This window comes from Rhinolophus hipposideros (assembly GCF_964194185.1).
Source record: "Rhinolophus hipposideros genome assembly, chromosome: 8".
Taxonomy (NCBI): Eukaryota; Metazoa; Chordata; class Mammalia; order Chiroptera; family Rhinolophidae; genus Rhinolophus; species Rhinolophus hipposideros.
Genome location: NC_138054.1, coordinates 59,577,527 through 59,594,518, shown reverse-complemented (window position 1 = coordinate 59,594,518; position 16,992 = coordinate 59,577,527). Strand labels below are relative to the sequence as shown.

At 35.9% G+C, this 16,992-nt stretch overlaps 1 protein-coding gene across 3 annotated transcripts in view; it reads right to left on the bottom strand.

The window, feature by feature from the left end:
* Positions 1–16,992, bottom strand: part of FAF1 (Fas associated factor 1) — a 389,289-nt gene that overhangs the window by 275,819 nt on the left and 96,478 nt on the right. For 2 of the 3 annotated variants that reach the window (XM_081054990.1, XM_081054992.1), the window contains 2 exons: positions 14,562–14,608; positions 3,382–3,593 (listed from right to left, as the gene is read on the bottom strand). In XM_081054990.1, the coding sequence (XP_080911116.1) occupies positions 3,382–3,593; positions 14,562–14,608 (259 nt within the window). Of the gene's footprint in view, positions 1–3,381; positions 3,594–6,712; positions 6,857–14,561; positions 14,609–16,992 lie in introns of those variants that run through there. The other variant, XM_081054991.1, reaches the window with a different exon arrangement.

Below are 16,992 nucleotides of genomic sequence, written 5' to 3'. Positions count from 1 at the left end.
ATACAGGCTACATATGAAAAGCGCAGATTTAACATCATACTCAAAGGTAAAAACTAAAAACGTTTCCTCTACAGAGCATGAACAATGCTAGAATGACAACTCTCAGAGCTTCTATTGAACATAGTATTGGAAGTCCTAACCAGAGAAATTTGGCAACACAAAGAAACAAAAGGCATCCAAATCAGAAAGGAAATGAAAAGTAAAATTATCTCTGTTTGCAGATAATATGATCTTATAGGTAGACAACCGTAAAGATTCCACAAAACAAACAACAAAAACAAACCCATGTTAGAACTAAAAAACGAATTCAGCCAAGTTCCAGGATTTAAAAAAAAAAAAAAATCAGAAAAAAATAAAAATTAGTTACATTTCTATATACAAACAAGAAATAATCCAAAAAGAAAATTGAAAAACACAATTCCACTCACAAGCATCAAAAACAATAAAATACATAGAAATAAATTTAAACAAGGAAACAAAAGACTTGTACAATGAAAAACAAAACATTGCTAAAAGAAATTAAACAACAAATAATGGAAACACATTACACGTTCATTGATTGAAATACTTAACATTGTTAACTATGTCCATACTACCCAAAATAACCTATAGATTCAATGTGATCCCTATCAAAATCCCAATGGCATTTTATTTTACTTTTTTGGCAGAAACAGAAAAGGCAATGCTAAAATTCATATGGAATCACAAAGGACCTTGAATAGCCAAAACTATCTTGAGAAAGAAGAATGAAACTGGTGACCCCACATTCCTGACTTCAAAACTTTTTACAAAATAATCAAAACAGTATGGTATTGGCATAAAGACAGACATATAGACCAATGGAACAGAATAGAGGGCCCAGAAATAAACCCACACATATTAGTCAAATGATCTTTGACAAGGATGCCAAGTCTACACCATGGGGAAAGGGTAGTCTTATAACAAATTATGTGGGCAAAACTGGATATCCACATGCAAAAGAATGAAATTGGACCTTCACCTTACACCATACACAAAAATTAACTCAAAATGGATTAAAGACTTAACTGTAGTATCTGAAACTATAAAACTCCTGGAAGAAAACAAAAAGCTCCATAACATTGGCCTTGGCAATGATTTCTTGGATATAACACCAGAAGCATAAACAAAAGTAAAAATAGAAAAGTGGGATTACATTAAACTAAAAACCTTCTGTGCAGCAAAGGAAATAACAGAGTGAAAAGGCAACCTACTGAATGGGAGAACATATTTGCAAACCATGTGTCTGATAAGGGGTTAATATACAAAATACATAAAGAAATCCTACAATTCAATAGTAAAAAGCAAGTAGTCCCATTTAAAAATGAGCAAAGGACTCGATTAGTCATTTCTCCAAAGAAGACATACAAATGCCCAACAGGTATATGAAAAGATGCTCAACATCATTAATCAGCCTAGAGATGCAAACCAAAACCACAGTGAGATATCACCTCATACCTGTTAAGAAGGTCTTTATATTTAAAAATAAAACAAAACAAAAAAAAATAAAAAGCAGAAAATAACAAATGTTTGCAAGGATGCGGAGAAGTTGGGAGCCCTTGTGCACTACAGATGGGAATATAAAATATATAGCCACTATGGAAAAAGAATAAGGAAGTTCCTCAAAAATTAAAAATAGAACTAAAATATTTCTGGGTATTAATCCAAACGAATGGAAAACAGGGCCTAGAAAGAGATTAACAATTCCCTGTTCACCACAGCATTATTCACAATAGCCAAGAGATAGAAAGAACCTAATTGTCCTTCAACAGATGAATGGATAAAGAAAATGCGACATATACAGACAATGGGATATTGATATTATTCAGCCTTTAAATATGGAGGAAATCCTATATGCTACAATGTGAATGAACCTTGAGGATATACTAAGTGAAATAAGCCAGACACAGAAGGACAAATATTGTACCAGTTTTATATGAAGGATCTAAAGAAGTCAAACTTACAGAAGCAGAAAGTAGAGAGATGGTTGCCAGGGGATGGTGAGAGGGGAAAAGAGAAATTTGCTGTTCAATGGATACAAAGTTTCAGTTATGCAACATGAAAAGTTCTAGAGAGCTACTGTATAGCATTGTGCACATGGTTAACAAAACTACACTGTACACTTAAAAATGCTAGGAGGTTATATATCATATTATGTGGTTTTTTTTTAACCACAATTTTTAAAAGAGAATGTAAGGAGAATATTTGGGGGCATTGGAAACGGGCACATGGAGAAATGGCTGGACTAGGACAGTACTCTAGGCAGGAGGAGGAACAAGTACATAGGCCCTGAGTGAGCCAATAACCTATTCAAGGAACTGAAAGAAGTCCATTACAACTTAGGCATGATGAGCAATGAGGAGAGTAATAGATGAAAACTAGAAATCTAGCAGGAACTTGATCAAGCAGGGACTGAACAGCCATGTTAAGAGATTTGAATTTTATCCTAAATATAATGGAAATTTTCTAAATGGTTTTAAATAAGGGATTTGAATTTTAAGAGATTTGAATTTTATCCTAAATATAATGGAAATTTTCTATGTTAAGAGATTTGAATTTTATCCTAAATATAATGGAAATTTTCTATGTTAAGAGATTTGAATTTTATCCTAAATATAATGGAAATTTTCTAAATGGTTTTAAATAAGGGAATAATCTGATGGGGATGATCACTCTTTTAACAGCCTTGCTTTTGTCTGTAATGTACCTCAATTAATAAAATTAGAAAAGAATCTCCCCAAAACGGAACAGAAGTAAAATTTCAGAAATATCTGGAATTTAGATTTAAGGCAAAACTACATTAAAACAGAAATTAATACAATTTCTGGTTCTACAATTAACATGGATCAAATAATCTGAACCAAATATGAGTTCAATATAGCTTCTCTACAGAAATCTGGTAGTCTGTCTAAAAATAGCAGACATACACTTCTGAGCTTCCTTTGAAAGGACAGTACTGAAGCACTGATCCAGCTGGCAGGGAGAAGGAGGGATAGAAACATGTCTTATTTCCGATCGCTCATTAACCCTAGTATGAAAAGGGAGTGAGCTTCAGCTATAGTCCAGTACGCAATGTATTTAATTATGGACTTTTTTAAGTTCCTAAGATGTTTGATTAACACCTATCCTAAAACAGCATCATATACCATTCCATATATGTAGGAAAAAACCCAAAATTATTCTCAAACTTACCTCAGTCTCAGCACAGTATTTAAAAATAAAGCACAATAATCTATGTGGGAAAATACCTTCAATTTGCTTTTTTTCCCTTCTTGTCGGCAATCAAAGAAAAAAATGTAAGTCGAATGTTTACCTAATAAATTGTTTATTTGTGAAGGTTTTATGGTAGGAAAAAAACCTTACCAACAGTACAGCTGTCTTCAAGTACCACATCAACATTTCTGTCTCTGTACTCCACCCTGAAATCCAGCATCCGAGGCTGCCTCTCAACAATATGCCTAGATGGCATTACAGGCCGAAATGCCGAAGAGGAAGAGGGAGCAGGAGTTGGAGCTGGAGATGGGTGACTTGCTGGATCAAATGCAGGTCCTGGTATAGTCTCACCTCCATAGTCACTGAAATATTGACATAAAAGAAAGGTTATCAATGAAATCACTAAGGACCTGCTCCATACTTGGCTTCTGTTGTTCTTGCTACCAAATTTACCTACTTGTGCCTCAAGGTCTAACATAAGTTCTACTTTCTCCACGAAATCTTTCCCAGTGACTGAAGGCCACATTACTCTCAGTCCCACCCTTGCTTCTCTATGTCTATTAGCGGTGTCATACATGTCAGTGAGCATTTAATTAGATTTTTGCCTTATGTAGTTATGATGTTGGTAGAACATCATTTTAAACTCTGTGAATTAACAAGTGTCTTCTTCACTCACTCTCAAATATGAATCATTACTTCAATCATTAACTCTATTTTCCACAAAAACTATTTTGAAACTTTACCATCCTTAAACCTCCATTCTCCCTATCTCATGCCTCAATCTTAAAAGACATTTTTTCTACTTTGCAGAGAAACCGTATGCCATCCAGATAAAATTCCCTTACCTTTTTGACATCAAATCCACAAACTAACCCACATATGCACTCTCTTTCTCTATTCTATAAAATAGAGAAGACATCTTTCTATCTATGCAAAATCTAAAACCATCTTCTCATTAGCTTTATATTATGGGATTATCCCTTCCTTTTCCAGCATCTTTCCCTTCTTAAAAAAACAAACATGAAATCCTGGCTCTGCCCACTTAATATCGGGTTTCCCCAATAATAAGACCTAGCCAGACCATCAGCTCTAATGTGTCTTTGGAGTAAAAATTAATATAAGACCCGGTATTATATTATATTATACCCGGTATTATATTATATTGTATTATATTATATTATACCAGGTCTTATATTAATTTATATTAAAATAAAACCAGATCTCATATTAATTTTTGCTCCAAAAGACGCCTTAGGGCTGACTGTCTGGCTAGGTCGTATTTTCAGGGAAACACAATAGCTGTCTTATTTGTAAAATGGGAAATTATGTTTATGAAAAGCTTAGCACAATTCCTGGTACCTAATAAGACCTCAAATTCAGTCTATCCAGTTTCCTGATCCTCCCCCATTATTCCTATCAGCAACCCAAGACAGAAACTTCTGGCATTATCTTTGGCCCCTTTTTCTCTCTCAATTCCCATTATCTAATCAATCCTTTCAATTTCTCCTCCTAGATATCTTTTAGATAAGTCACCCACCTTTCCCTTCTGAAGCTGCCACCCTAGTCTAAGCCACAATCACCTCTTATATGGACTAATGCAGAAGCCTCCTAACTAATCTCCTTTGCGTTTCATTCCACATCACCACTAGAGTGAAATTAAAGACAGAAATATCTTCATATCATTTTCTTCAACATTCCCCTCTGCTCTTCACATAAAGGGACATCCAAGGCCCTGGATGATCTGAATCCTACGTACCTTCCCATTCTCATCTTTTGCTATGCTATCTCCATTGCTCTACACTGATAGCCACAACTTTCTTCTTTCTCACCTTGATCTCTCTGTTTCATGGGGGACCACAGACTACTCCTTCTAACACTATTCTGTCCTTCCCAATCCATCCCCAAATTCCAAGTTTTTTCTAGCTAATAATATTTATCCTTCACATCTCACACTAAATGTTTTTCAAATCAGAGCATGTTTTACTACCTCAGACTAGTTCAAATTCCTCACCCCTATCAATAACGATATATTTAGTTGTATAATTAATCATTTGACATTTAAGTCCCTACTAGAATGTAAGTTCCACAAGGGCAAAACTGGCATTTGTGTTTTCAATGGCTGTAGCCTTTTCCCTGAACTCAAGATTTTATACTATATAGAAGGTACTCAAATATTTGATAAACTAATGACTTGAGAAATAAAAGTTAAAGAATTGTTTTTTTCTGACTTTTATCATATATATTCTCACTTTTTTCCCTCACTGGGAGGAGGAGGAATGGAAGGAACATAATGAATGCTTCCACTGAAACATTACTAGGTATATCTTCCACAACCACCAGAACTACAGCTCAGTTGTAAAACATCTTTCTTCTAACCCTGAATTTAAGGAAAATCAATGAACTAGGAACCAGAATAGGAATAACAACAAGAATGACCCAAAACATGCCAAGATAAGCACTGTTCATACAAGGAAAAATATTTACATTTACTTCACACTTCTGTTTTAATCACTATTTAGTGAATTGTGATCAGTCTCTTAAAGAATAGAATAGAATGGAATGGAGCAGAATAGAATAGAAATTAGCAGTCTGTGTAACTTAATGGTTAGGACCAATTACTGTTCATAAAACTTTTGATTCTGGTACATATTTGTATATGTGTGTTCTGGATTCCAAGTATTTGTCATTACAGGGCACAGTAAAAAAAAACTCTGAAAGTGACTAGCTTAGATCTCACTAGAGTTCAGGTACTCTAATAATCACTGATCCACAGACAAAAACCTACCTCTTCTCCCAGCTGTTAGATTCAAAGTAATCTTGGAAGGAAGACATGGTAAGAGAAAATGTCCAAAGCAGGAAAGAATATCACTGTTGGAATCTAAAGTGGGCTCCTAAGTATCTATGAATAGATTCTGTGCAGTGATACTTCACATCTCTGAATTTTGTCACTTCTCAGAACCCAGGAAAAATGGCTAAAGTTAGTAAGGTGGTCACTGACTTACTACTGTTTTCTTAACTCCAAATTTATATTCTATGATCTATTCATGTAATGCTGGGGCTAGAATTCTGCAAAGTTATTTATCTCCCTTTGGCCTACTGTCTCCTGATAGATTCTGCCAATAGGGGATACCAGATAAAGTAATTAGCAAGAAGAGAAGAACAACTTCCTTCTTCCTGTCTGCATGCATTTCTTTCAGCATCACCCTCTAGTTTTCAGTCTCCTGCTTCTTCCTCCTTCCCCCCCCCCACCCCCCGCAGCATTCTTATAACAACAGCTTCTTGACATCCCCTCAGAGATCCCAGTGATAGCTGGACTGTATGCAGTCTAAAAAGGTCTGATCTTCAGCTCCACGGGGCCCCTCTGAGCTTCGAAATTCTGTTAATCCCTTTTCTCCTAGACCTAAGAGCAGTAACTTCCTGAAGCAATTGTTATATCTAGGTTACTTCAGTTTTATTTTTTGGCTCTCTTAGTCTTCCACACCTGTTTAACCAATTCTTCATTAAATTGCTTCTGTTGAAATATCCTAGTGTGCTTTCATTTTCTTGATACTGGAGGAGAACCAGGAAACAGGACTCAGGAATTGGCTATGTTGCGTCCTTAACCTTTTATGCACTGCTGAGCACCCTGCCAATGGAAAATGGAATACTAGTGACCCAAGTCATAACTGGCATGATTAATTAAATTATCATGATTACACACCTATTGAAACAAGTGCCTGAGGGGACCAAATGACAGTTTGACTTGACCATTGACCAATGACAACAAGGCCTATGGACTGGCTGCTTCTGACTCTAAGGGAGAGCTTACAGAAGAAAATGGCTATTTAGGGTTTTTAACTTCCAGTTCAAGTCATGATAAGAAAGCTGCAGAGTTCCTGAAGTGGTCCTTTAAAAAGTTTATTTCTTGCAACCACGGGCATGATCCTGCTGAGAATTAGATCCAAAATTTAATTTTGCAGCTTGCATAATTATAGTGAAAGTTGAACATACAACTTTCTAAGTCTCTTTTGTAAAAGTTAAGGCACTGTTTTGGAAGGAGTGGGACTCTAAGATGAGGAATGGACTCAGATGAAAGTTAGACTCTTGAACCCTGGAGTCTCTTTGAGCCTCTTGTGTAGCACCAACAGCAACTCCTCTCATGACTGAGAAGGTCAGCCTCCTCTTGACTGAAAACTGTTAATACTGAGACAGTTGCCTTGAAAGGGAACACCTATTCTCAAAACTTATCACCCCCCCCATTCCTGTTGCCTCCAAAATCAGATCTAGGCATGCTCAAAGAAAACAAGTACAATGTCATGACTGAAAGAAGATAGCTTATATCCAAAAATAATTATAAGCTTTTCGTAAATTATATCAGCAAAAACCTAAGGATTAGGTATGAAAATGAATTTGAAGAGAGTCTCACCACGAGAGTTTGGCTAGGGCCAAATACAACATGTTTGCTTAAGCAGCTTCAAGTACCTCTAATAGTTTGCTTGTTGACTGAATGAAATTTAAGTCCCAAAGGAGTCCACATTTAATGAGGATGAAATGCCCAAACTTTCCTGGCAAAATGTAAAAGAAATTTAGATGCTTAGAAAAATAGGAATGCTCGAGTGGATTTACCATATACAACCTGATTATAGACATCTCCTCCTGCTACATCATCCATGAGGTCCCAGAGGACATTGCACTAAAATATTTGGAAATATATTAGGTTGGTGCAAAAGTAATTGTGGTTTTAGCAATTATTTTTAACCTTTAAAACTGCAATTACTTTTGCAACAACCTAATAATAAGGGAATCTGCGTTCTTGAAAAACTCTGTTGTGGCTGTCTTGTGTGGGTTGGGAATGACATGGGGAGATGGCACCACTGAAATAGACTCCATATTAGGCATGATGAGATCCCAGGGTGCAGAGGTCAAATGGCAGAATTTAGTAAGAAAAAGGTGTGAGCAATTATATTAAGAGACAGCATGGACCAAAAGTAGCAGTTGGAAAATTTCAACCTGTAGAGATCTTCAGTAGTGCTTAATTAACATGGTATTTCTAATGAACAAAATTAAAAGTCAGTCTACTAAAAGGAGGGTGCAGATCACAATGGCCCATTCGGGGATCGAACCGGCAACCTTGGTGTTATTAGAACCACGCTCTAACCAACTGAGCTAACTGGCTTCCCTCACCATATTTTTTGATCACACCTTATATATAAGAAAACTAAGTAAACTGAGGAAAAAATTGGGACTGGGAAAGGAAAAATGGTTATGTATTATATACTGGCACCAACCAAAAATAGACTGCTAAGGCTTTACAGCCCCAATCAAAGATATCCCTCAAAGACATTAGTGAAAGAAAAGCCTCCCAGGGGGAAGAACTTAAGGTTGCGCCACAGGTTGAGCATTTTATTTGGATGGAAAAAGAGCCTGAGGTACATATATCTACATTGATTCTTAGGGGTTGGCCAGCTGATCAGGACTTGGAAAGAGGAAAAGGAAAGTCTGGGGAAGAAATATGGAAATGGATCTTTTAAAATAGACACAAAAGGTGAATATATGATTCCAAGGCAAATGTTTACAGGTTATCCACTGAAAAAAAGGCTGTCAACATGGATTAAGATGACATTGTTCTGTTGATGCCAGTCAGTTTTTTCCTTTGCTATCCCAGGGCTGCTCAATACATTAATGTAAAATGTGCCTATGCCAACAGGGGTAAAGGTTAAACATAGGCACAACACCAACTACCCCTCACCAAGTCTGAATGTGGCTAAGGAAAGTACTGCCTAAGTACTGGACCAAAATGGCACCATTTCTCAGGGATCTGGTATGGATCATTTCCATCATGGAGGGGGCAGTGATCTGTCCTCACTTAAAAAGACAGTTTTCTGGATATGAAACTGACTTTCCTGACAGCAATGGTTCTGCCAGCACCAGCACTCATAGATTTACGAATGCCTCATTGATCTATGGTTTCCACATAACACTGGTTCTAACCGTGGAAAATATTTCACAGCAAAAGAAATGCAACCCTGGTAGCATTTGTGTGTAACATTACCAGAAGGAACTAGCTTGATAGAAGAGTGGACAGGACTGCTGAAGACAGACTGGGAGACAACACCCTCAAAGCTTGGTGCTCCATCTTAAAGGAGGTGTTACATGCTTTTTACCAGGGACCTAAACAGAGTGGTATTTCTCATGTTGCCACAAAACATGGATACGGGAATTAAGTGGTAGCAATGGTTCCTCTTATTATGCCTGATCACTTACCAAATTTTTGCTTCCTACAACTTTGGGCTTAGGTGGTTCAGAAATCATAGTTCCCAAGTTGCAATGTTCCACAATACTCCCACTGAGTTAGAATTTGAGAACGCTTCTTAGACATTTTGTACTCCTCATGCTCCTGAATTAACTAGCAAAGGAGGGGGCACTAGCTGGAATGAGTGGTCCTGATTACCAAGAAAAAAATTGGGTTGCTGCTTGCTGCACAATGGACTACTTTCTGGGGCATGACCAATAATAATAGTCAGTGGAAAAGTCAACCAATAAAAAAAGGCAGGTCCACTGAGAATTCTGACTCTTCAAGAATAAATGTTTGAGATGACCTACCAGGTAAAGAACCTTGACTATTTAAGGTTCTGGCAGAAGGAACATAGAATAAATAGTGGAAGAAGACACTTGTAAATATCAACCATGGCATTACGACCAATAACAGAAACAAGGACTGCAGCAGCACGCATGTGTACGCGCATACACACACAGAATTCTCTTCTTACAGTTTGCACATTGGTCCTATCAATATCACCCTAGCAGTGACATCACTGTAACAATGGCATCCAATTTGTTTCACCGTCAGCCATTGGTGTGAGCGCCTAGCTTCTTTCAATACTTCAAAAAAAAAAAAAGCCTCTGCATCCTGTCAGATGTACCAGTATCAGCTGGGCACAACTTCTTTCTCATGTGTCTGCAGCCAAGGTCCTAAGGCCCATCCTCTGACCATCAAAGTCCTGTTAACTTCAACTGCTCGCAAACTCTTTCCATTCTTCGTCCAGTACTAGAAGTGACTCTGTCCCCTTTGGTGGTCAACAAGGGGATCTCCCAAACAGACCTGTCCTGGAGCAGGCCTCCTGGAGTGGGTGCCTTGGACCCGGCCCACACAGACCCAGATCTGCCCACCTTTCTCAGAGGATGCTGCCACTCTAAGTCTGCTCTCAGCCTAGGCTCCCTTCCTCATTGACCAGCAGAACCCACCCCCATCTCGGTCGGTCTGGTGATGCAGGTGTTTCCTGCAGTCATCATATCTGGATTGTCTTAGTGTCCCCTTTTCGCTCTTTCAACCTGCTCCACATCTGTGTAACTGATTCCTTATATGAAATTCCTTGTCTAAAATTCCTAGTGTGGCTAGGAATTTTTGGGAATTTTCCTCTTTCCCAAATCCTAACTCTAAATAGCTCAATATTTCTTTCTACTCAGAGCAGGCTATTTGTTGTGTCTGTCAGTAACAAAGGGGTTTTTTAAAAAGTTATTGCTTGAGAATTTTCTTACTGGCTATAATTACTCTATTTCAAGATCAATACAAAATAATGAATTTATGTTAAGAGTTTTTCACTAGCAATCCAAAAAAAAAAAAAAGAAAGAAAGCGAAAGAGACAGACTGCCTGTTAATGAATAATCCTATCAGTTTTGACTAATGTTGAATGACATTCAAAGAGGACAAAGGCATCCCAAATTGTCGACTTGGAAAAAAAGAATACTTTTAAGATTATTCATCTACGAAGACTACCATCCTATATAATTCGACCTTCTTAGTATTCTTTTCTAAGTAATCAATAATTTTTTTTTATTTTAAAAAAAGACTGACTGGTACGAAAAACTCTATGGAGAAATCTATTTTAGATCTAAACTTCAACTAAAGGAGTGTTTTTATCCTTACTCAACTTTCCTCTACAAACCACACAGGTCCTTAGAAGGCAGTGAACAAAAGCAAAGGAAATAGGAACTCTGCCCTTGCTTATTTCAATTTTTAGAAATTAACCTCATGGTAAAATCTCTAGGTACAAAAAAACATATGTTTAGAAAAAAATCAAAATGTTAAATGGGCATCAGAGACAACAATAAATAGAAACTAATTGGCGAAAATGGATATTTTCTAAATCAGAAAACCTGGACATTTAAATATTCTGAAAGCATAATGGTCGAGGTTTGAAAACAAGCCATGTCTTCTCTAGGTTTTCTCAATGAATTAAACAATGGACAAAGAAACATATAGTACATCTGTCTGAGTCATAAAATAAATATGAATTGATAAATACCACCCATTTAGTCAATGAGTAAAATTATACTATTCATAAAATTTTATAAAACATAGCAACTACACTCTTTTAGAAATTACTTGTAATTCATTTGCACTTCTTTCTAACAATAACTATCTCCAAAATTACTTTTTAAAAGGGCTCTGGACAATATGCTGAATAAATAAAATATTATACCAACATGCAATAAATACACATGTACACACTGATGATCATTTATGAGTGAATGAATGGTTTACATTTGTGACTGTATAAGTCACACACTTTATAAATATGTTTTATTAGTAATAGTGAAATAAGCCTTGGAGGGTGAAGCAGAAGACTTGCTCATATTCCTGACACCATCAACATCATGCTGTATCATCTGGGTCAAGTCACTTCATGCCTTATTCCCTCTACCTGTAAAATGAGAGATAATAATATCTGCCTTCACTTGCTTACAACTAAGATAGTGACTGTGAAAACAAAGCTGTGGGAGAAAGATGTTATATAGACGTATTAAGTTTCAACATTTTTACCCAAAGAAAAAAAATCTTAAGACAAAAGTTGTGACATGCCTGGCTTACTGATCTTGAGCAGGACAGAGAAGTATAAAAGAACGAACATGACTTCTAAAAGGAAACAATCAGACTTCACTAACTACTACGCTTGTGACCTAGGGCGAATCTACATAAACTCTCTAACCTTCAGTTTCCTCACCTATGAAATATGAACATTTATCTCTTAAGGTTTGTAATGAGTATTAAATGAGGAAAGACATGTCAATTACCTAACATAGTGCGTTAAGCGTTAAAAAAACTGTTAGTTTCTTTGCCCTAAACTTTATGGGTGCATTGAAAACCATATTTACACTTTCACATTTACAAACAAATTTGATTTCAAGAAAAGTTATAAAGCACATGGAATGGGCTCTTCTCCCTCCAAAAATAATTCTTTTTTTTTTTTAATTCCTTTTGGTTGTTCTTTTCTTTGTTAAGGTATAAAGCGACAAATTAAGAATCAGTTGTATTCACAGACTACATTCAACTTTACTACAAAAATCAAACATACAAGAGATGCCTTTAGCTGCCTACATACACCATTCCTAGCATTGTATCTTCCATTTTCAGTGTTAAGCCTATGAAAGAGTACAAAGAGCCCTCTTTCATTTCTCTCTGGTCAGCAGCCATACAAGAGGAATTTTCAGTTATGTCAAATTCACAGTGAGTTCAAAGCTAAAGAAGAAAGTAGGAAGGAAAATAGTTGAAGACTATCACCAGATACAACTGACTTTTTGTGGACATGATTCATTCCTTTAATTTAACAAGCAAACAAAACAAAAAACCCACTCTCATAAAAGTTAAACCTCAAATATTACAGTAACTTTATTAGAAATCAATTCAGTATTAAATCTCTAGTCAAATTATATTAAGCAAAAAGTATCATCTGTGAAAAAGGAGATGGGATGTTTCCAAGGATGAGGGAATTTCTACAGTTCACCCATAGCAAATACTATTAATTATAAAATATATCCAGTATGTACTCAGAACCCAGCAGCTGAATCCACAAGGGTTTAGCAAGCAAAAATTTTGGCACAAAAAGTAGAATAACATTTACTCAAGAATAAAACTGGAGCCATATTTAGCAGTCTAAAACTTTCTAAACCAAGAAAAAAAAATAATCATGAAGGAGGTTCCTATAATCATCTGGTTTGCTTTCTAGACAAGGTTGAATTGAATGCTTCTGAACCAAAAGAAAATGATCAAACAAAAAAATTTTAGTACAGGCTCTGGAAATCAGCCACATTTACTCTGGATGAAACTCTTTCTGACAGTTTTTTTTAAAAGGGTGGGGGGCAGGTCTGTTTATCATTGCTTTCACTTAAAAACCATTAATCACTAAGGGTGGTACAGGTATCAAATAGAATTTTGCTTCCTTTTTAAATATACACAGTTTCCTATAAAGTACAGCACATTTTGCTGTTCATGGTAAATTTTTTGATGTTTTTGCAACAGCATTTTTCTTCCTCTCCAAAACAACCTCATTCCTAGTCTGCTGTTTCTGTTTGCCTCATCTGCACTTAGCAGATCACGCTTCAGTGACTTAGAAATCCCAGCCACCAAAATTCAAGCCAAAGTTTGAATTGAGACGGAGAGGGGAGAATGAAATCAAGTAATTAAACTACACTTGGAAGGGAGAATGGTTTTACCTCCCATGACTTTACACTGTGCACTTTTAATTCAGAACCAGAGTCTTCAATTTTAAGGAGAAAAAAGTTATGAACTTATTTTTAATTTAAGAAATTATTTTGTAACTATTATTGTTCTCTTCCTTATCTTCCAATTTTATGTTCTGGCAATGACACAAAACCATGAAGACCATGCCACATGTTAACACTAGATTCTTCAGGTAAAATAGTTCAGTGCTCTGGGAAATTTCATTATTAAGGTCTTACTCAAATTGTGGCAAGTTATCATGTGCTTAATTTAGAAACCAAAAGGGAGAAAAAAAATACAGTAAAGTTGGAGATAAAACCTGTATAGTTAGATAATAACCATGCTCTGGGGCTACAGAGCCATGTCTCATTTTCTCACTATCAATGGTTTAAAGGATTCAGTTCCTTCCATCTTATGAATTAGAAGGTGACCTTGTAGAGCTTTCTTAAAATCAAACCACCTTTAAAAATGTTATCACCCTTCTCTCCGCTCACCGGTACTCTGGTAACCACTAAACTATGTCTGCGTCTATGAGTTGTTGTTTCTTCATTTGTTTGTCTTGTTCTTTTGCTGTTTTAAGTTTTATATACCACATTAAAAAAATCAAAAAGAAAAACAAAAAAATGTTATCACCCAAAATGAAATAACATTTTAAGGTTAAATGTTGGAAATTAGGAAATTAATATATAGTTATATTAACATAACTAATAAAAATGTCTAAAAGAATAGTAACTGTACTAATGAGCTTATACACCAAAGAACAAATGCTCTATCAAAAAGTTAAACAAACAACAAATGTCTTTTTGCTTTGCTAAATTCTCTTCTTACCTTTAAGCACCTTATAACATACCTTTGTAGAATGCCATTTTCCTGGGGTATTACACCATTGATAGCTGCCTGCAAACAGAAAACAGAGAAGGCCATTTAAAAAAACCAAAAAAAAACAGAAAAATGCTCAAGTGTGAGTTGGGGTAGGGTGAAATACTATCAACACAAGTTAGTATACTTTGAAAAAATTTTTTAATTCTAAATGTTTCCTTAATGATACAAAACATTATCTAGTAAATGTTTCCCTATATCTCTATAATAAAACAGTATTTTAGATAATTTTCAAACATGTATTTGGCATAATAATGTCGCCAAATCTTGAGTCATAAAAGGCTTAATTCCACAATCCTCATTCAAGCTAAATACCCACAAAACCAATGTGTAAGAATGTCAAAACAAGTAAAATCAAGTACCTTAATCTTTTTAGTATTATTTCCTTCCTCAGATTAAGAAGAACAAGATATAAAATCACAAATGAAAAACTCCAATAAGAATAATTGGAGTTAGCTCAGGAATTCAATTCATTCTTTCATGTTATAATCATTATTTTTTGTGAAAAGAGCATTTAGAAGGAAAAAACATAGGTGCTAAAGTTCTCTGATAAACACAATACCACCATTTTATCAGGTTACAAAAAGGAGGCAGGAGCATCACTGGGGATGTTTCCTGATATAAAACATTCCTAAAATTGGCCTCTAAGCTAACAAGTTCCCAATTACTTAGAACATGGCACAAGCGTGACATGACATGGACATTTTTGAAAACTCCTGTGGAAGAAGGCAGTTACATCCTGGATTGAGGACAGTTCACTGCAGGGTAATAGCAAAGATCTCTGGAGGAAAATAATGTCCTTTCCAACTTTGTCTTTGTATCAATAACAACTTACTCCCTCACCTTCCCCATCCCCATCACCATCCTCATCCAAATGGAAAAAAAAAAAAAAAAAGCTAACACTGAGATGTTTTATCAGCTGCCTGGAAATCAATTGCCAAAAGGAGTTTGTGTATTTTGTGAAACATTAACTTAAATATTTGCCAGAGGTAGGTCAAGTTTACAATGTTATACTGTTGAATGGAAATAAAGTACAGTGTAAGATGCTTGCTATGACTTTTGAGAGCTATAATGCTCTATTGGCAAAAAACAAAGAAATCCACAGATTGGTATAGACAGTGGATACCACAGAACCCTAACAACTCCGGAGGCTCAATAAATTCTTTGAATCCAGCAAATGCTAAAATTGGTTTTCAAAGCTACGAATTCAATGGAAGCATCTCTGCCTAGTGCAAGGTCAATTATCCCTTTTCTGTTGACAGCAGTAGTTCCACATACAAATCCCTGCTTTGCTAAAAAATAGAGAATGCTAAGGGAAAGTTCTACGGTGTTGGAAAAGGAACAAAATACCATCATTTGGAAAGATTTTGTTCAAATTTTCTCTAGGGAATGCCAAGGTATTAATGGAAAGAACACTAAGGATTTATAAAGTCCAAAGTTTGAATCTAGACTCTCCATTTATTAATTTAATGACCTTAGTATATTCTATATTCACTGAACCTCCTTGAGCCTTATTCTTTATCTGTATAATGAGTTAATACTACAACCTCAGCCAAAACAGGCCTGCCATTTTGTTCCTCAAAAGCATCAAGTTCTTGTATTTCTCCGGGCTTTTGATGATATGGTATCTGCTTGCAATGCCTGTTCCCCATTCTTTGTCTGGCTAAATCTTAATCATCATTGTTAGGTCTTTAATGTTAGGTCTGTTAGTCCTAACATCCACAGACCTAACATTAAGTCCAGGTCTCTGACATTCAAAGACCTAACCTTTCAATCATAATTAAGGCTTCCGTCAGATACAGTTTTTAAAAAAATTTTTTTCTGTGATCAACTGCCATTTAAGTAGGTTTACTCTCACCCAGAACCTTGTACTTTTCCTTCACATAACTGGTTATTACTCATTTGGTGATTATTTGTTTTATGTCTGCCTTTCTCACTAGGCTGTAGGCTCCATGACAGAAAACGTTATCTAGTTTGTTCATGACTTACTCCCAGTTCCTTAGCACAGTGCCAGCACATAAAAGGCACTCAGTTATTATTTGTTAAATGAATGATGCTAGAGGAGTACAAAGAAAAGCCACACAGCCAAGATTTGAGGAAGGCTCAGAAAAAGCTTTCCAGATGAAATTATGTCTCAACTGAGATGGAAGGATAAGTGAAAAGTAGTACTAGTCTTTGGTAGATGTATGTTTTTATTTCTACTGGGTAAATTCCTGAGAGTGGAATTGTGGGATTATATGATAAGTGTGTGTTTAACTTTATATAAAACTGTCTAACTGTTTCCAATGCAGTTGTGCCATTTAACGTTCCCATCCGCAATGTAGGAGAGTTCCAGTCCTTCAAATCCTCATATCATTTGTTGTTAATCTTTTTAATTTCAGTCACTTAATGTGTTTGAAGTG